This window comes from Limulus polyphemus, unplaced genomic scaffold (assembly GCF_000517525.1).
Source record: "Limulus polyphemus unplaced genomic scaffold, Limulus_polyphemus-2.1.2 Scaffold323, whole genome shotgun sequence".
Lineage (NCBI taxonomy): Eukaryota > Metazoa > Arthropoda > Merostomata > Xiphosura > Limulidae > Limulus > Limulus polyphemus.
Window position 1 is genome coordinate 483,579 of NW_013665933.1, and position 22,438 is coordinate 506,016.

At 32.2% G+C, this 22,438-nt stretch overlaps 2 protein-coding genes across 3 annotated transcripts in view; both read right to left on the bottom strand.

Annotated features, from left to right (window-relative positions):
- The window catches only part of LOC106457384 (swi5-dependent recombination DNA repair protein 1 homolog), a 29,011-nt gene extending 27,910 nt beyond the window's left edge, over nt 1–1,101 (bottom strand). For both annotated transcript variants that reach the window (XR_002610147.1, XM_022383287.1), the window contains exon 1: nt 1,068–1,101. The gene's annotated coding sequence lies outside the window, so the exon portion shown is untranslated. The remainder of the gene's footprint in view (nt 1–1,067) is intronic.
- A 12,875-nt stretch (nt 1,102–13,976) lies between these two features.
- The window catches only part of LOC106457385 (fibroblast growth factor receptor 3-like), a 103,744-nt gene continuing 95,282 nt past the window's right edge, over nt 13,977–22,438 (bottom strand). Inside the window, exons 14-18 of the mRNA XM_022383288.1 lie at nt 21,193–21,315; nt 20,792–20,862; nt 18,630–18,767; nt 18,187–18,292; nt 13,977–17,197 (exon numbers count right to left, since the gene is read on the bottom strand). Of these exons, the coding sequence (XP_022238996.1) occupies nt 17,078–17,197; nt 18,187–18,292; nt 18,630–18,767; nt 20,792–20,862; nt 21,193–21,315 (558 nt within the window). The 3' untranslated portion in view covers nt 13,977–17,077. The remainder of the gene's footprint in view (nt 17,198–18,186; nt 18,293–18,629; nt 18,768–20,791; nt 20,863–21,192; nt 21,316–22,438) is intronic.

Genomic DNA, 22,438 nt, shown 5'->3' on the forward strand with positions numbered 1-22,438 from the left:
GATAGTCAAGATGGGCCAGATACTGAAATAGCCACTTATTCCTAAGATTATCATTTAAAAAAAAAAAAATTACTAATTTGTGGAATACTGTAGAGCCTAAAAATAAAATCCTGGCCATAAATCTACTTTTAATAATTAATATATATATATATATATGTATGTGTATAAATGCAGACATGTATATGTGTGTGTTGTGCATTTGTGTATATAAAAGCTGACATACAGCCTAAATTATTGGATAATATTAATTAGTACAGTAATGTGTTAGCAACATAGCAAAGAGTTATCAAAGTCCTGATTTAAGCTAAGCAAGGTTAAGCCTAGATCTAACCTTGCTACTGTATATTACTTATGAATAGCATTCTGTTGCACTGGGCTCTACCTTCCATTTCTAAGTCTGATGTTATGAATTTCTTAAATTCTAACTCAACTATTGTATTGTTAGTGTTACTTTGTTTTGTTAGTAACAATTGACGGTATTAACTAATTCTGTCTCAATTATTTAAAAATTACTTATTTACCTACTTAAGTATTTTTCTTGCTCACATAAAGACACTTGAACTAGTACTGATAGTGACATAGTAAGTTGAAGAGAGATGGGAGGTCAAATTTTAAGCAATTTATCTACATTAATATTCTATTAGTATTACTGAGAAAACAGTGGTAATGGTATTCTACATCTCACAAAGCCAAAGCAAGGGCGTTTCCAACGGTGACTATTATTATTATTACCAATACTAGGACAGTTTACTTGTCAATCTTCTGTAACAACAGCAACACTAACAGTGTAACGTGTAGTTGTATTCTGTAGTTGTAAACAACTTTACAAGTCATTAGTATAACTATAACTTAGTACTAGCAGTACAATTTACTTAGTTCCCAACCCCAGTCAAGAATCTGAAAATGAAATCATACGTTCTAATAATATAAATAGTAATAGGTCTGATCATGGAAGCGGAATAAGGAAAGTGGTTAAGAATTAAGTTGTTACGAATAAATTTAGATAATATGGTCCTAAATACGAATTAACACTAACAGAACTTCGAAATACATAATCACTTACTCACCAAGCTTTAGTTTTGAGTTTACCTCTTAAAGTAGCTCCCTCTGTTGTACTTTTTTTTTCGAAATTTGTTATTTTTTTAAAATAATTGTACTTTGATTTCTTCAAGATATGTTATTTACTGGAAAGCAAATTCATCACTTTGTTTGTTTTTAATTAAGCAGAAAGTTACACAATGGGCTATCTGTGCTATGCCCACCACAGGTATCGAAACCCGGATTCTAGCGTTGTAAGTCCGCAGACATTCCGCTGTGCCACTGGGGGTCGCAAATTCATCAGAATTCCAGAAGATATTATATTTAAGTTCCGAAATAATATGCTCAGTAATAGAGCTATGAATACTATTCCACGCCACAATTTTATATTAATAGATCGATTTTATTAATAAAATATTTTTTTGTAAATATTAAAAGAGATAACCCATTTAATAACTTTAGGAGAATAAGTACTAAAAGCCAATCTTTCGATCTCGGTTCCAATCTAGTTTCTTTTGTAACGAACTTAGTTCTTTTTAAACGTTTTAATAGTTGCTGGGGGATAAAATATTTATTTTTTGTTTTAGAAAAACATGAAAGATACCTAAATCCCAAGTTTATTTTTACTTATAATACGAAAAACAAGAAGAAACGGAACCGACTTGATGCTTAAAATCAACTCGCCCGACAATGCATGCGTTACATGTATTTTCTTTTCGTTTCATATAGGTCTTGGCCCGTTGTGGGAAAGAATTATGCCACCCTCACTGGTCCCTGTGAGCAAGGCTAATCAGATTTCCCCACCCACCTACCTTAAAGGGTATGACCAAGGAAGGTCTGGATCACTTCCTTAAATATTTCATACAGGTTACTGTCTGGAATGAACGGATTTAGTGAGTGTTGGTGTAAAGCCTAAAGTCTGATGCTTGACCTCTATAGTTCAGTGCTCTTGGTCTTAGCCGAGTTATTAGTAGCTAGGATAGTAATTTGGTTGAAGAATCAATGACTAAAAAAAGAAGTGGTATTTCTTGGTTTTCGAGCTACCAATTGATTGTTCCCGTACAATGTATGTACTACATTGCGTGATTTCCACTTGCTTATCATCTCCAGAATAAGAAAAGTTTATTGATTGAAAGATTAGAAGGGACTGAAGGTGTGCATTAGCCCTTACTTTCTGAGCTATCGAGTAATTTCACTACAATATATATGCAGGATATCAGATGATAGCTGCTCGACTATTACACAGTTAGGATGGCTTGTGTCAGTAGAACATCAACAGTTTTCACAACTGAGGATGCTCAGTATACATTTGAAAACTGAACTGAAAAGGCGTTACAACCTTTTCTTTCAGTAAACGGTGCAGTTGAAAAGCGTGAAAGTGCAGATTATGAGTGCACAGCTGGAGATATTAAGTAACATCCAAATGGTAATGCTTACTTGATAGTTTCCTTTAGTTATGCTTATTTTGTACAAATAGAATCCAGCTCCAGTAGGAAAAAAATGGGAGGTAAAACTACAAACCCTGCTAGGCAGGATCTTATGGTCGTGGAACTTCATTAATATGGAAATTCCATTTCATATCAGACTCCTTTCAGACATAACAACCAGGCAGTAGTGAAATGAATATGGATCGGTTCTAAGGTAGCTACTGTCATGACATAGACGGCATGATCAACACATCTAAACGATGGTCAAGCAAGAGACCCAATTAAACATGGTGGACCAGGATTTCCATAGATGTAAAAGATGCATTGTCTACAGGCGATATACACGTAATTACAAGTAAGAATCTAGCAGTATCATTTGAACAAGACTATATTTAGTTAGTATTTGTGGCTGAGCCATCTTTTAATTGTGCTTCTAGCCAATCAAAATTCATGTGACCACACAAATTTCATTCCTGTCCTTTTTATCTGATTGAATCTTTGACTCTTTTATCTATTTTTTATTGAAATTACCAGAAGTTGTTCGTCCAAATCCATTCAGCCGTTTTCGAGAAATTTTGCTGACAAACACACAAACAAACCCTCTCCCCCCACACACACAGTGGCGAAGGTAAAAATAGTGAATTTTTAAAATTATGGTATCAAAAAGGACACATATCAATAGTCCTCGTTGTTACTACTTCACTCATTTTTCCTTTTTCTTCAATAATTCATCAACTCTTTTCTTTTTTTTTTACTAAAGTATTAGCGAAGCGTCACTGCCACCAATGACTATAAGCCTAATTGTCGATAATTAGGCACCTGCATTGAGATTGATGGAAACGTATAATAGCTATAAAACAGTAAATTTTTGAAAGTAGGGTATCAGAAACTGTAAAACTTGTCGAAGTTTTTTTTGTTTTTTTTTGTAAATTGCTTGTGTATATATGTGTGCCTAAATCGCATTTGTTTATAATCTGAAACCTGTAAGTATTTTATTTTCGCAATGTGTTTGTTGTAGAGCATCCAAAATGAATGAAGTTATGGCATTGACTATTAAAGGAAATTACCGTAGAATATAAAGCGGATAAACTTGTGTTTCGCTTATGAATTGAAGTTTTTTTAATAACTTTCCACGAGATCAGTAAAGGTATGAGTGGGTGACTGATCCACTCAAACAATACAGGTCTGTGTATAACTATATTATATAACTAAGTAAAGTCAAATAAATTTTAGTACAGTTTTACTCCGTCTCCCTTTTCTTTCCACCAGTTTCTTTCCCCCTTCCTCCCCAACCTCCCCTGAAAAATAAATGCCTATGAAGACCTCCTCCGTCATTACCAGTGTTATTGTTAGATATACATGACTGTTTAAAGTTAAGTTCGATATCAGTGTTAAATTCAGTTTTTAGAAGCGGTAGTTTATCGCAGGTTTGTTTACGTAAGGCGTTTTCAAATCATACATTTTGTAGTTCAGTTGTTGTGAATTGGCGATTATTGTATTTTACTATAACCTTATAAGTTTTTCTCGAGTAACGAAAACTTGTGTATACGTTTGAGTTGTTTTAATATATTATTTTAAAACAAGTGGACTGGGTGTTGTTTGTTTATTGTTAACATTTATCGCCAACAAGTCACAGACACCTACTGTAAAGAATTCGGCCCATACATAAAACCTGACAGTTATCCTAATTCGTAGGCATCACCATCCGATTACTGATGACATTATGCGCTAAACGATACCTCAGACAGGGATTAGTGCATATCATGTTGAGCACATCCTGTAAAATTTCTAAATACATCTAACCTGTGGATCATTTTGATGAATAAACCTGAATAAAGACATTTTTTTCTAAATTATCAAAGGATTACAGCCATAACACCTGAACACTGCAGTAATGCATTTCATTTCACATTCTTTTACTCCTTCGATTTTTTATCAAACAATTTACAGGATTTTTTTATTTAACAATTTACAAAACACACCTACATCTGGAAGAGAACAAAAAAGAACTCTACATTAAAAGCTACATTATTTCAAAAATTCTAATGGCATCAAATAACAAATAAATATTTGCATGATGAAATATATTATCAAAACTTACACTTTACCAAGGTAACATGTTTTCCACTCGTTATCAAACACAACTACCTTATTGAAGAAAAAAAATGGCATATTGGAAAAAAAAGTATCAGAGTTGAAACAGTAAATTTATCGAATCTATCTGAATTATAACTCTTAAAACAAACATTTTATAATCTAATACTCTCAATTACATAATATTGTTACTTGCTTTATCATAGATTATTGTATTTAAATTCATAATCTTATAGTGTCAGACATTTCACATGAATACATACCAACATTTGTACAAACGTCTGTGTTACTACATGATAAATTTCGAACGCGCATTTATACGGATACATGTTAACAGTTGTGTATTGGTTTACAAGGTTTATGCCAACGATTGTATAAACATTCACATGGTAAGTTACAACAGTTGTGCTCATATTTAAATAAACATGCGATTGTACCCACATTTACATGGCTACATGACAGGTGTCCCTCAAATATTTTTATCGGTGCATGAGAAAAGTTGAACGGTGCGTGTATTCAACTGAATCAGCAGAGACCTGCAAAACATATGATTATCTTTATTGCAATAGTGCTTCTTTAAATACAGCATTTTTAGAAAAATACAAAATAATTCGAATCGTAGACACCGAAATCTACAAGTCCACTTGTTTTAGGCCTAACATAAGTTAAGTTTTTATTAAATATGGCCTATATTCGATAAAGAGATAAATTAACACTGAAACTTCTAAACGTTTTCGTTTTAGGTTTTAGTTTAGTCAGAGCTAAATGTTTCCGTACTTAATACTATCAATAAATATACTTATAATGTTTTACTACGACCTAATGTTAGACCTTTTTAAAATCTTTAAGCTTTTAATATGTTGTTGGACAAAATATATACTAAAGTATATTTGCATCCGCCTTTTGTGTACATTTGTTGAAATGAAGTGCGTACATGCGCATTTAGATAGTACTATACACACTCATTTTAGGACAAACAAAAACAGTATTATTATAATGACAAATGTTGCCAACTACTCATAGGTCCTACATGAATGCAATAGTAGGTTCATGAAGAGGTCAAACAGGTGTGCTTACCTTTCTTGAAACTAGGTATTCTATGCCACGAGCCACCTGATAAAAAATAGAAATAAAAGATTTCTGTGTGAGAGACAATCCCAATGGCTCGTTCATACCCTGAGCTAGGTCGATGAGCTCGTAAAAAGTATCGCAAGTTCCCATTTGGTGCATATTCCACAATAACATAGAGTGGTCCTAAATAAAGCAGAGCGGTCTACCATGAGGTTTTATAAGCATTAAAGCTTCAAGTTCTAAATATTCCCATCTGTAACACTTTTCTTCTGTCTTACAGCTCATTTAAAAATATTATAACATCTTTAGCTGACCAGACTAAAGAATCAACAGAAGCTCCTGTAGCTTAAACATAAAAATCATTGCCATATTTTCGTCCACTCTTTTATATCGTTGATTGTTTCAAACGATATTAAAAAAAAATTAAGGTCTTAAGCAACAAATGGCATCCATTGATTTTGTAGAAGAATAGAAGTATAAAAGTTTGTAATAACATCTGGAAATGTTCTATTAAAATTTGGCATTGTAAAAACTAGTGTATCTTTTAATGACCTACATAGTTTAGTATCTATAGCAAAATCTACAAATTTCGTTACACACTGAAAGATACTTCAAAATATTGTGTTTTTTATTTGAACAATACGCTAAAATTTCCCGAAACACTGTATTTTTAACATTATTTAGAGGGTGGAGGTTTAATAAAAGCTCATATTCAGCACTGAAACCCACATCTTGGTCTAGTATAACTTATTGTAGAAAAAAAGTAACAACAGTTATAATAGGGCACATTGTTTAGATTTAGGTATATTTTCGCGGAAGGCAAAGTGGAGTTAGCCATTTCTGATAAAATAAGAGCACTTTACCATCCTCCATCTACCTACCCCAAATAATGTAGTCACTTAAATCCTGTTAAAGGGAATAGTTATTTCATAATTAAAAGAGTTATGAATATTTGTAACCACATTGACTCTTTTATATATGTTCAACCGCGAGCAAATAAATTAAAGTTAACTGATATAAGGATTGAGAAAAAAATAGTATACTTTTTTTTATAAAACACATATTAGAACATATTAACAGATAAATCTGTTAGGAACGAAATTATAATTTTTAGAGATTATAAAGAGGACCCTATTTATTCAAGGTCGTCTAAAGTTTGTAAAAGTAGCCTTAAGAAAATATTTAGCGACATGTTTAGTGCACAGGTTCGGAAAGACTAACTTCAGAGAGCTTGGTTGAGCTCAGCTTACTCGGACTATACTTGAACAAGTATTGTCAAAGAAGGTTGGGAGTGTAATTAATTATTACAGACCTTTTGAGATAAGTGTTTATTGTTCCATTTATCATCATTTTGTGATAATAATTTAAAGGGTGCAGAGTGGGAGTCACACAAATACAAAAACATATAGTGGTATACAAGACTCTTTTTACTAGGTGCTATTATCACATACATTTTCCGTTATGAGCTAATGGATAGTGACAAGGACTGGCAATGGACAATTTTCTTTCCACGTTTAGGTTATAATTTCTTATTAGAAGTCTTGGTTTTTGTTTTTATACTACTAATTCTCATCATCGTTATATAATGGTTATAGTTTTTCTTGTAACCTCAAAATACTTAAAATACTATTTTGCAGAAGATATATATATATATATATATTTATGAAGTCATTGTTCTTAATTATGGATATGAGCTGTTTTTTAAATTTCAATCAGTCTTAAAAAGGGAAGACGCTTGAATGGGAGTTTTATAATCACGTCTCTGACAAGATAATATAAGCAACCAGTTTCTCTGTCAAGATGAGTTTCAACCATAGTCATATGAGAAATCACACTTTCAGTCTGCTGAGATACAGATGTATAATAGAAATATATTTTAAATAATGAAAATTTTGCACAGAAATCTTCTCATGAATAAAAGTAATGGAACTTTGCCAAAATATTTCAGGAAATGCAGGTTTACAGTCAATACGAACTTTGTAAGAAACCAGAAAATGTTTATCATAAAAGTAACTGTAAAATGAAAGGAAACAACTTCTTTTGAAAATGTTCGAGCTGGGTAGATGAAGTAATTATGAAAAAAATACAAATCGTCAAAAAAAAATGAATTTCAAAGATGACGTATTGAGCAACTGACCTTCCACTTGGTGGCCAAATCGAATAGAAATTAGATCTTTTTCATTTCCAAATAACAAAATAGATTCCGAGTTATTTTCAAAATGGATTGAAACAAGCCATTCACACATCATGTTAGTTTATATCTGCAATATAACAAAGAGAAATTTTTACTTATTTAGAGGTAAGTGCCGATACAAAATATAGTTGGTTAGTAAGAAATTAATTTACGAAAGTTAATTTTTCTAGGAAATAAATAATAAATTCTAGAAAGTATTTTCAGCTAGTAGCGAAGCTTTTATAAGGATGGATAGGATGTAATAATTAATAGTGGATGTATAAGGTAGCAAAGAACAATGTCACCAACCGTCTTGGGTGCAACATTCTAACAAGTTGTTCACATGTTTTCTGATCATCTTCATGATTTTTATCTGATATCAAATCCGCTACCTCTTGATCAGTGTGACTATTTTTGAAAAGTAAGTTATATTTTTTTTTCTCTGTTGATAATCACATTTAAAAATCTTTACTTTTTATTATCACATTTTTAAAAAAAGCTAAAAATTCATTAAAACAATATCATAACTACATATTAACAATTGAAAAAGTGTAACCTTTGTTTAATATTCATTGGTCTTGATATTTTTGTATTTTGTAATTAGCCGAATTAAATCAATATACGAACTTCACATTAAAAAAAAAGGTCTGCTCGTAATACGTTAGCTTCTTGGGGTAATATTTTGCCTACCTTAAGTATTATTATGTAACAATTATTGTTTAGATAGTAAGTATTACTTTGTAACAATTAGTTCTTACACAAATACCTTTCGGCATTTTCACTGCTACTGTTGCATGACCTTCCTCATCTGTCGGTCCATAAGCATCTCCTCTCTTAACTTGTCCAAAAGCACCTGCATCAAGAGATGTGGCAAGTGCCATCCTGTAAAATCACCAAAGTAAAACATGTACACTTCAAAAATAAAATACAATTAGAGTCGTATCCTTTTCATAATGAATAATCAACATACTAGTCTGTACCAATCAAGTTTGAGCAAAAATCACACAGTACGATGTGAAAAAAATCACTTGTTTTATCTAAGTTTGAACAGAACTGTTTCTGAATGTCTAAGAAATATTAATGGTTCGGTACATCAGACTTTAACCAATGTTCATCTTACCTAAGGTGGACCTTTGGCAAAAACATCATGTAATGAAAAGAAAAATAGTGAAAGAGTTCATTTAATTTTTGTATTTGCATTTGCAATAATTACCACAATTGGAAGTGTCATTTCTCTGAACTTCTGAAAAAAATGTGTGTTAATAACGGTAAAATGTTTGTCTTAAACTACTGTGAGTACATTTTAATAACGCCAATTCTCCCTTATGATTTGATGGAAATATATATATTAACCTTTGTTTTGGAAATTCCCAAAATGTATCAAGTTTAATTTCGCATTCAGATACTTAGTTTTTCTCTGAAGAGGGATAACTGTGTCATGTTGATCTTTACCAGTGGTACTACAATCTGCCCTGATGGAAGTGATATTTGTTAAGACAACCAGATGGAGAATAAGAAACTTGTTTGTTTCATTTTTCGAATCATTCTCTGTATCACCTTAAAATACAGTATTTGAAGCTTAAATGCGAGCTTATTTCAAATTAGATGTCATTATTTATTCCCTATATATATTTCAATTTTGCAAACTTCACGATGTAACCATGTTGCAAAAATATGTCACGAAAAACCATTAGTGTCATCTTGGCAACATTACACTGTCAATAAAAGGGATTTGCCAGAAAGGAAATTTTTAGGTGCTAAACATGTCGCCTGTGGCGTCACGAATCGTATGTTAGTTATTAAGCGCAAAGCTACATAATAAGCTACATGTGCGAGACAACGCTGTATTAACATCTTGAAATCTTTCAGTTAAAATGCAGTTAACCTTCTGTATAATGCTCTTAAGTTTATATTTGAAATTTTCAGACCTTATTCTTAAATAGCTAACTTACTAAACTAATAGTTTCCCAAGTGATATTTACTAGCTATGTTTAACAAGATCATTTCAAAATTTTGCATTTTAATTAGTTCAATTTAGCAGTTTTATATCATAAGTAGAGAATCTTATTAGTTTTTCTAGTATGATTTTTTTATTGATTATGACATGGTTTTCAGTGGTTTTCTGTTTTGCGAAGTGACATAGGTATTTTATTCTCCACGTAAAGTCGAGACAGCTTAGTCTGCTATATGAACATTAGTCTGATCAACTGATATGTCCATTTCCATCCCTATCTTGTTTGGTTCATTTTTTCAAGTTCATTAGCCAGACTTACATAGCGTTTTTTTTATTTAGCGATATTTTTTTTCTTAATACTTATTTGTTTACTTTTTTTATACGATGGCGAACGTGGATTACGAGGTTATAATGTATTCTGAAGCTTTATAAATTTTACACAGATTAATAATAAAATAGGTAGTCAAAGATCGTGAAGAATTTTGCTCTATCAAATTTTGAAAAAAAATATAGTTACTGCTAGAATTAGTTCGACTTTGAGACGTTCTGAATAGCTAAAAAGCGGCATATACACCGGAGAGAGAGCGACTATGCCAGGTAGTTATCCAGATTTAGCTTCTAATGACCTGTAGATAAGAATATCCAGATGGCTTTAATACGGGCGTCCGTGCCATCCCTACATAGTGCCAGCGCACTCTCCGATATTAAGTTACATTGTGTAGCAATCCTTAACATCAAATTAGCTGGCAAATAAAATGTTTACTTCTTTTTAGTAATTATACCACATTAATGATATAGTTCACCACGTAATTATAGCTTAGGTGTGTTACTAGTGATGAGCTCTAAGACTGTAGTGCAGTAAGCGTTTGTAAATCTGAAGTATAATAATAAAAAACAACAACAACAAATGATAGATAAACGTATGACTACTAAGGATCAACTAAACACGAGTCCAAAAGTGATTGTTAAGGCTATTATAGCCTGAGAGGATTAAGTCTGTGGTTCAGTTGAAGGTCACTGAGTTTTCATCAAACCTATGGTCCAAAAGGAGTCATTATGCTTTTAGATCAGTTGGTGTTATAAAGTCCTTACTTCAGTAGTGGTTACTGAGCCTATAGTCTAGAAAAAATTATGAAGCTGGTATTTAAATTCTTTTGTGAGGTTTAAAGTATTCCTGCTACAAGTACAACATTCGCCTAAAGGCCTTCTAAACACTTTTGGTTTATAATGTTGACAAGAACAAGTCCACTTAAGATATCAGGATCTTATCATTTTCACAATAAAACATCTTTATTTGGGAGATCAGTGTCTCTAAGATCTTTTTCTACTATATATTTTAAATAACTTTACAAAGGAAGATTTTTTGTGTATTAATATTTTGGAACATTATTTAAAAATATTAATTATCAAAGGAAGGATAAAAGCATGTATGAACGTACAAGGAAGCACAGATAGGAAGAAAGTTCTGTTTGGAAAACTAATATTGATGTCTAACATGGGCGTTAGGTGACAATAAATATTGCAACAATTAACTGAACAGCAGTTACAGATCCCACCAGCCTAGCTCATCCAAAATACACTGTTCTGAAACGTTTGTCATGTAGGATTTTTTTTTTAAATATGCTTCATATATTTGCCAAACACAAAAGCGTTGAATTCTACTGCTTTACACACGTAAGTTAATTCACATGTGCTACAATGTATAACGACACAAAAAATAACAACCACCTGCAAAACTTAAATATGATGTAGGGATGGTAATGCCAAAAATACAGAAACAAGGTAGGGATGAATACACAAAATCAAATATGAATCCCTATATAAGTAGCCAGTAAGTACTGAGTCAATCTTGCAACCTAATGGTTATTAGCTACTGTAAGACTTTATAGCACCATTCAGTTTAAATGCTTTTATTCAAACCTAAATTCATGCACTGACTCTGACATGAATTAAACACTTAGTTATAGATAAGTTATTCTTGGAAACCCATTGAGGTAGATTCCTGTACGTGGTGAGTGGACCGTCGACAGCGCTCCATTATGGGCCAACTCATTTGACTTGAGACCTTGATCAGGTAAGCCTTCCTCAAGCGGGAACATCGTGTTTTAGATCTTGGAAAGGCTTATGACACAACGTGGAGGTATGGCAACTCATATGGGTTGCGTGGCCATCTACCCATTTTTATTTAGAACTTTTTATTCGACAGGCGATTTCAAGTCCGTGTGTGTTTGACACTTTCCCATTCTTACATACAGGAACATGGAGTCTCTCAGTGCTATCTTGAGTGTCACACTTTTCAATATAAAGATTAATGCTATCACTAGACAACTTCCTCTAACTGTTATAAATGGCCTTTGTGTCGACGATTTCCACATTTTTTGTTCATTGTCAGACTGCTCTCACTCACTTGTTGAGGGGAGCGTTAGCAAACGGTTTCACATTTTCTTTTTCTAAAACCTTTTGCATTCATTTTTGCTGCCAACGAGGATTACGCCCTCATCCTGAGCTTAATCTCAGTTGTGTTCTTCTTCCTGTGGTTCCTGAAACAAGGTTCTTGGGGTTTCTGTTTCACTGCAAGATGACTTTTATTTCTCATATTAAGCACCTTTGTGTCAAGTGTACTTGGGCACTGAACATCCTCCATGTTTTCTCTTCCACTTCTTGGAGAGCAGATCGATGTTCTATGCTCAAGATCTGTCTTGCCCTCATATGATCCAAACTGGTCTCTGGTTTTGCCAGGCCTTCTGTGTTGGCTTTGCATGGGGGGCTTTCTGCACTTCTCCAGTCCAGATTTTGTACAGTGAGTCCCATGAACCTCCTATTCACCTCAAACTTTTGCAACTTTCCTTGCTTTATGCCAACAAACTTCAATCCTTATGACGGCATCCTACTTTGTCTTCCTTCCTCAATGGGCTTTGTATTTTCAGAATCGGAAGTCAGCTATTACTCCATTTGGCCTTTGTATCAGGTGCACTTGGTTGACTTTGATACTTCTGATTTGGAAATACTGTTTTCTCTTTGCTGAATATAATTTGAACCAATCTTTTGGCACCATAAAGCCCCAAAACAACCAACCAATCTTATGCTCCCGTTTTTTTATGGATAATTCGCAATCTGGTGAGTCTGAGGGCTCTACCATGGTTTCTTATGGCTCAATGACTACTTATACGATCCCATCTACAGATTCTGTGTTCACTGCAGAGTTGTATGTAATTTCACTTGCCTTGAATCATGTTAAAGCTAAGTAGTACACTAATTGTACTATCTATACTGATTTGCTTACCTCTTTAATAGCCCTGGAAGTGCTTAACGTGAGTTCTCACCCAGTTCTTTTGGATATTTAGAAACGATTGGCCCAATTTTCTTTGTCATCAATTTCTAACAACTTTTTCTGGTTTCCTGGTCATTTGAGTATCCATAGGAATGAAGATGCCGACACCACAGCTAAATCCGTTTGCTTTGGCGTTGTCACAGCCCTGACTGTCCCTTATGTGGACTTCAGCTCCATCATCAAAGCAATGCTTTATGCCAGTTGACAGTCAATTTGGAGTGAGCAACTTCATAAGCATTTCCAAATAAAGCCTACCGTTGTTTTTTGGCCATCTATTTTCCATCAAGCTCGGACAAAGGGATTTGTCTTGTCTAGGCTACATATTGGCAACAGTGTCATTACTCGTCGTTTCCTTTTACAAGAGACTGATCCACAAATGTGTGGTCTTTGTGACACTCAAGTCACGATGCCCACATTTTACTTTCATGCCATCGTTACGACTGCGAACGGCAGCACCATTTTAGGCGTGTTTTTTCTCGAGGTTTAATCCCGACGTTTGACAGTGTCGTTTGCGATGGTGACACTGTCCAGATTAATTGTCTTTCTAACTTATTGGGGTCTATTGACCTTATGATTTCTATGTAATTTTCAACCTCATTTCCGGGCTGTATTCTGTTTTAGGTTGATTTTATTTATTTATTTTTTGTTTTACGTTTTCCCGTATTTTATTGATGCTGTTAATAGTAAATAATAATATTTTTTTGTTAAGGGTTAATACCGGTTGTTTGGCGCCATTAAACTCCAAACAACCAACCAGCCTTATGAAAGCATTAACTGCATTACACCAAAGAAGCCTAAAAATAGGGAATATAAATATTTTACCTCCAGTTTACTTTACAATCATCCCGATTCCTGGATTTATTACACAGTTGTAATTCTCAAACATTTTATTCACATCGAAATAAATACAAATATTTTGAATCCAACATTTAAAACTACATAACACTTTTCTTCGGTCTTTGTACTCTGTAAATGGACAAAAATTGAGAATTTCTTAGTACTTATGCACTAAGATCTATATACATTTAAAGAAAATTTTTCTTACACGTAGTTAAAGAGCTACTAACAATTACGAACATTTATCTGGCCTTAAAGTAACTTATAATGAACACTAAAATTATTTTCTAAAAGTTACCAATGCTTTTTTAAAATGGTTGAAGTGTACATAATACTTCATGAAATGTGATGTCAAGCATGAAGAGGTGCTTGAAAACTACATTTAAAAAACCATTTTGCATTATTCACACATTTCATGTTGATGTTCTAACCTGAAACAAGGAAACACACGAACAAACTTTAGATCAGCATTTATCTTCTTTTCAGAGCAGAAATAATTACTCTTAGGCTGTGGGTATAAGTAACAACTGAGATACTTATGAGGTTATAAAAGTTTAATAAATACTAACCATGATAAATACACCATATCCCGATAAGTCATTTTGCTTTATTATTATACTATCTATTATAAACATTTTAAAAGGATCACGACGAACAGAAACTTTATATCAAACTCAAAACAAATTTTAGAGTTTAACCTGGAACTATTTTTATGGTTTCATTAGTTTACTAACTACGTAAAAACATAATTAAGTATGATCTTATTGCTTCGATACACACATACTTAATCCTTTTTTAAACTGTCATATTTCAATCATAGAACATCAATAATTGCAACTTTCTTTATTCCAAAAAACTGAAAATGAAAGAATATTGTTTTTGTAACAAATCAACGTTCGAAATTATAGCGTGTTCAAAAATAGATACACGTATGTTTTAAAAGTACGTATCAATAACAATTCTAAAACATCGAACTTGCAAAATGCTTAGAAATCAACTTATATCGATAAATGTATACAGTTTCTATGTTTTATCATATTACAAAAGTTAAGATTTTACGGAACCAATTGACAACGAGTTTTTATAACGTTTAATTGTAACTTCATTAACATTAACCATTTATTGCCTTAAGCTATGTCCTGACTCAGCTAAGCTTCAATAATTTTATGTTAATTGAATTGGTAGTTTTACCATTCTTTGGTGTTTGTAACTGCATAATGATTTTGAAATAGTCTCCTATTCGTGCTATTTGTTTACTGTCTGTTAACTAAAGTAGTGAATAAAAACTTTGATATAACATTTATGTAAACATAACTGTGCGTATATTGAATAAGATTCCGATTATTACAAAAAACAGAATTAAGTCTCTTCAGTGTTTATTGAATAGAAAAAAAAATGAGTGTTCATATCAATGTATTGTAGACAAAGATGATCGACATAGTGGTCCGACACCCTTACCTATTTTATGCATTATATCAATACAACTTTATGAACACAAACAAAGCATAACGATAAGACAACAAAGCAACATCTCAAAACTAGCATGAGTTTGTACGAAATGTAACGCGATGTTAAAACTAGCATGAGTGTGTACAATCTAATGTGATGTCAAAACATGAGTTTTTGTATCCCTCAAGATATATAGTTATTGTACAAATTTCGGCTAGCTTATAAATGTATTTCGTGAAATTTTTTTACACAAACATAGATTTTGACGCTAACATGTTCGTGTACATTAGTTGACATTAAATGTTGCAAAAATTAACTGAACAGCCGTTACAGATCTCATTAGCCTAGTTTATCCGATATGTAAATACGTTGTTCTGGGAATTGTTGTATATTTTTTTCTTTTTTTACACTCCGATTCATATATTTTCCATACACAAGAGCGCTTAACGCTACTGTTTTACATACGTAAGTTAATTAACGTGTTATAACGTGATGTTATAACAGTTGTGACTTTTTTTTTTGTCTTAATCTGTATTTATACTAAGACAAGTTTTATTATTTATTTTCCTACTATTTACTTATATTACTTTGGGCATTTTACTGCTATTTAGCATTTCAAATTTCATAATAACACTGATAAGGCACTTATTTATTCTATTGTGTTAAAACCAAGAAAGCCCGTTTTTAGTTATTGATGTACAGTCTATTTAGAATATTTACCTAACATCAACGTTAACCACACTATTAAGACTAAAATTTTTGATATAACACTTCTAAATATCTATTAAGATAAATTCCAATATTTGCTTTCAATGTACATGAATGTGCGTATATTCAAATTTTCTGATTATGGCAAATGACAAAATCAGATCTTTTCGTCTTTCAAATGACATACGATATCCGTGAAAAAAGTTTAATGTAATGTTCTCTTTTACTGCTTGCTTCTCTATTTAGATAAAATGCTCACTCTAATAAGTTATAGATACAAACCCTTAAGGTGCGAATGAACTGAACGTGTCCTGTAATGTGAAAAAGAAAATAACAGATATACAGTGTATAAATACAACAGAAATCTCAGCCAATAAATTACTTGCTACATAAAAACATTACGAGGCTTAAAAATACTTACGAAACAGTAAAATAAAAAGACATGTTAGTAAAAATATATCCAACAAAAAGAGAACACTTCAACGAGCGCCACTTCCTTTCTGAAAATCCAGCGAAAAAATACTGACATCGGTGAGTTGATGTGTTCATTCTTTACATACAACTTTACAGCCTCCCAGGAGTTCCAGGCTTTGTCATAACAAAATACCATTTTTCTAATGTCTTTTTCTGATCTTGAATATTTTTTTAAATGTCTACCATAAAATATTTCTTTATTTTTTTCGTTTCAATGCACCAAATACCATAACACACTTAGTTTTGTATTGTTTGTCGAGTATAGTTCTGCTCTTCTTTGCATGGAGTTAAATTTAATTTGATTTTTTATTCAGTCTCCTCCTACATACAAATTAATTTGGATGTGTTTACTTTTGCTGCTGTGATCTGCATAAAGCTTCTTTTTTTTTTTCAGTCCCACAAGTCGAAGAAAGCGACACAATTAACAGCTTTCTGAAAAACCTAATTTACGTCAAAATAAAAGTTTCTACAGTGTAGGCCTGCTGACTAGCATAAACAGATTGACGGAAAATCTTATTATTTTAAAGATTAAAACCATCACTGGTTTCTTCTTCGGAATCAAACATGTCCATGTCAGAAGAAGAGCAACTTGAAGGAGGTGTCTCCAGCACAGGGAAGGGCATATTCAGATCCATGTATTCCTATAAAATCACGATAATAATTAATTATTTACAGCACTGTTTATGTAGATGTACTAATAATAGAACAATAACTAAAAATATCTTACTTTCGTCATGAAGTCAGCACATTCATAAAAATAATTCATTTTAAGGTGTGAAAATCAAAACAAAAGAAAGTCGAAAGTGCTTATTTGTATTTTCCAATATCAAAGTCTGATTTAGAGCTTTAATTAAAATAAGACGTACTAAATTATAAAGCACAAATTACTCTTATCTTGCCTTGCATGACGCTAAAAGAACATTTATTTCGTGGAAATGAGATTTAAAAAAAGTAAAAGGTAATTAGGATCATTGATAGAAAAAAAAAACAATTTGACCAATGCACATTTTCCTTGCTAAGCCTTCTCTATACTCAACATACGATCGTATATCCGTGTAGTATCTATACAGTTGTCTTTACAATTGTGATCCTAGTGCTAAAATATTTTAATAATGGATAATTGGAATAAAAATACAATCCAAATATCTCTTTTTCTAGAAGTTTTCTGAATAAAAGATGACACAAATTTAATACGTGCATTTTTCATTATAATTGAAATCTTTACACTTCCAAGAAAGATTTTATGTCAAACATTTTAAAAAGTTCAAAGAACTGCAATTCTTTGATTAAAATATTCCCTTTTCTTTTTAAAAGATTTTGCTACATGAATCTAAATAGCAGAGTAATAATTGTAACACATTTTTATAGGTAAAAATAAAATCGAGTATTTATAACAGTTGAGTTTCAGGTGTAAAAATACGCGACTGATAGTTTTTGGAATCGTGCTTTTCATGTGAATGAGCTTATGGTATATATTAATAAATTCAACAATGCGTTCAACCACACGTGTAAAAAATACTGTTTGTAAAAAAACAAAATAATTTAGATGATATATTATTCTTATTTGCAAATATTTAGTAACCAACAAAAGATATTTTTAAAAGATACTTAACTCTTGGCATAATCTCACCTGTTCAGATGAAATAGTCAAGATACGGTCCAAATCTTCTACTAGCTCTGAGAATGTTGGTCTCTGCTGAGCAGAATTTTGCCAACACTCACGCATAATCATGTATCTGAAAGACGAAAAAAAAAAGATAAACGTAGTCTGTTATATTAAGGCTGGTATATGATAGTAAACACCACAAACGTTATTAATCAAAGTTTGTATACCATAGTATATACAACAAATAACTCAAAAGCGCCCCATCTATATCTATATGTAGAGCTTGTGTTGAATCAAACTTCCTTAAAACATAAATAATGGAGACACTTTTTCTAGTTATCTGAAAATCAGTTTCCATTAAAAAACAAACAAACTTTATTTCTTTACTCTATATTCTGAGTATAGATATTATTTTTAGGTTCTAACTGAATATAAGATTCCAATTTAGAGAGATTACTGTAACTTACATTTCAAGAGTACAGTTCTGGGGCTTCTCCATTCTGTGTCCGTCTCTCAACAAGTGAAAAAGCTTCTCGATGGGAATTGATGGATAAGGTGTTCCTCCAAGGGTCATTATTTCCCACACCAATACACCATAAGACCACCTATAAGTGATTTGTATTATAAATTCATTTTACAGAATTACATCCGTGAAAAATGTTTCATTGTAAAATCTAAATGCACTTGTCAACAAGGTTTCATAAAATGAAAACATTTCAAATTAATCTTTCATTGTTGCATGTATATATTATTTTTCTTTCCCTGGTGTGTTTCATGAATTTTTAAATTTTTCTACGTTATTTTTTATTCAGGGAAAAGCTAAGAGATAAACACATGTTTAGCGTACGATGTATATACTAAAATTACATGACTACTGAAAACTGGTTAGGAAAATGCAGTCTTCTGACACGGTTTATAAACTTGTAAATCATTCATTGCCGGTGATCGCTAGATTCGGATCAATTAAGAATTAACTTTGTGAGGTGTAGAAGCGATGCGGTAAGTTGCATTGCTCTTCGTATGTTAGTGAATTTCAAACGATATAATATTATGAAAGTGTTAGTAAGTGCTCTAAATATATAGTTTATTATTAATTAAACTCCTATTTTTTTGGAAAATTTCTAAATTTTACATTATATTATTATTATTATTATACCTTTTCAACAACAAATTTGTTTTTATATTAAGGGGGCATCAAATTTTTTGAGCTGTCGAGGTGGGGCATGGAGCAAAAAAGGTTAAGAAACACTGCTGTAGAGCATCGAAAATGAAGTTGTGACAGTGACTACTTGCCGTAGAATACATAGCAAATAAACTCGTGCTTCACTTACTAAGCGGTTTTAAACTTTAGGCCTACCGTATTTGCCGGTGTACAAGACGACCCTGTATTTCTTTGAAGTTCGGTGTATTGGACGACCTCTGTTATCAAGCAAGTCTACGATGTTATTTTTGTAAAAACATTCTTAGAAGTAATTTTTGAACTGTGCTAACCTGTATTCTAGGTTTTTTTTATGTTTTTCAAACAGCTTAATGCAGCATAATTTAAGTCACAAACATATAATAAACAACTTTCCAAAGTTTTCACCACAGTTGAATTCCCTTTCTATTACCAAAAAACAAAAAAAATAAACCTCAAGATATAGTGATGTACTATAAGAACATGTTTATAAAATTAGTGTATGTCACAGAAACTAACCTTTTTTGATATAATATTAGCAATATTTTACTATGATTGATGAGATCAATACAATTTAAATAGAAAATGCCTTGATTAATTGTAACTAACATGCAAAATAAATAATTTCTAGTTATGAAGAATCCAGGCAAATGATACAATTACAAATAAGTTATTGTAACGCAGTATGTGACATGATGTCAACGAACCTACTCAAAAAAAACAAACAAAAGTAAACGGAACATCGTAGTTTTGGTTAAATATGCTATTAACCAGATCTTTGAACCTGTGTATAAGACAAAGGGTAAAAATCGAGCACTGTTTTAATTAAAAGTAAAAAGTACCGTTTTATACACCGGCAAATACGGTAATTGTCGATTTTCAGGCATCTATTGGTATTTGAATTGAGATAAAATGGTGTTACGTTATTTATAAGCCAATGAAAGGTAAAGAATTAAGTTAATGTGTTTCCTTGCGTGTTTATTAATGTTACTAACATAATTGTCTTTAAATTTAATATCATAAATGTCGTAGTCTTGCACTCGTATAAAAGTGCCACTCTACAATTAGTCAATAGAAATATCGGTTTCTTTGTGAGGTAGCAAACATACACGCACTATCTGATTGACACAAAAATAGATGTGCACATTGTAAGAATTTTTATAACATAATGGTGTATACAGTTATGAATTAAAAATAAAGAAAGTAATAATTACTTTACTACATTGTCCCCTGATGGGACAGCAGTACGATTACAGGGCTATAACGCTAAAATTGCGGTAGACACAGCAGATAACCCAATGTGGTTTTGCTCAAAAACAAACAAAATTCAACACTATACTTGTATTACTAAAGAAGAGAACAGAAATGAAAATATTCCAAATTATTATTATTTTTTTTTTTATGATGTGTTTTAAGTCTTAAAAATGCCAAAAAAGAAAAACACCAACTTACACATCACTCTGACTCGTGTACACTCTATCAAATAAAGCTTCTGGTGCCATCCATTTAACAGGTAGTCGGCCCTGACGGAGAAAGTGTTATGAGAATGTATGTATGTATGTAATGTTTATCTAGGTCTAACTGACAGAGAATAAAAGACGTACACACTTAAGTGCACTCAAAAGACAAAAACAAACATTCTGGTTCTCAGTATTTCTTGACAGCTTTAATAAATATTTAACACACTTTATTCAAAATGAATTTAATGTTACAATATTGTCTGTATATTTTACTTTGAAAATTTTCAATTTAAGAAAATAACAATTGCTGCATTTTATTACAAATAATTATTACTTGTTAATTACTTGATGTATGTTCTGTATATAAGAACCTAAAATAAAGCGAACACCTACGTCAGTAGTCTTCTTATAATAGTCGATATTGTTAACATCTCGAGCAAGTCCAAAGTCTGCTATCTTCATCACTTTGTCTTCCGTTACGAGTACATTACGTGCTGCCAAGTCTCGATGAATACACTGAATATTTACAACAAATGTAGAAATGTATTGGTGGTCAAATGATTTCAAAAGTAAAAGGAAAGAAATATTTTGTTATCCCAAACAATCTAACTGAAATTAGCACAGTGCATTTATAATATTTTTAACAGTAATTTTGTTACTATAACAACAAACAATTTAGTTTAACATTTTGCTTTATGTAATAATGTTGTATTCCCAAGTAAAACTATAATAAACGGGTAAATTAAAAGTACCAACAACAATTATGGCTGTTAGTAAATGTTTACGAAGTGTTATTAAGCTTAAGTAAGACAAAAGAAACAAATATACAACATAGAGTATTTTAATTCTCAACTTTGATTCCTCAACTGCCGATTAAGAAGGTTAAGATGATATTGAATAATAATGTTACCCCCAGGTATACCCACCCATGTTAGTCTACGAGGAGTATTCCCCTAAATTTGATGCGTTCCGCCGAATGTTTGGTGATGAGCAACTTGTCCAACAAGTTGTCTCTCCTGCCTCTCTTGCTCTTCTTCCAGCTGTTTTTAACCGGATCTCGCAGGAGAACGTCTTTCCTGATACGTGGCTATTTAATTCTTTTATCTGTTATTTGGACATGTTTTGGTTTTAACTCATTTTATTTTTACATCTTACTACAATTTACCTTTACTGTTTTTACCAGTTGGTTGGCGAGATAGCCTGGTTGCTTTGCGCCATAAAACACCAACCAAACAACCAACCAACCTGATACGTGGCGCAAGGCTATTGTTCTACCTTTTTCGAAGCCTGGGAAGGATTCCAAGATTCCATCTTATTATCGTCAAATTGCTTTGGGTAGCTGTCTCTGTAAAGTCTTAGAGCGGATGGTTAATGATTGTCTTGTTTGATTCCTTGTTTGCAACTTTATTTACATATATGCTACCTACCTTTGATCCTTACCACAGCATCCCACTTGGGGTTGGGCGTTTCTTCCTCAGTGGGCTATGCTCTTTCAGAATAGATGGTCTACCATTCCTCCTTTTGGTCTTCATATCCAGGCACAGTTGGCTGAATTGGGTCTGGCATTGGATGACGTTGCTGTCCCCAATAATCAGCCCATTCCACCATGGCTTATTACCATCTCCTAATGTGACTTTTC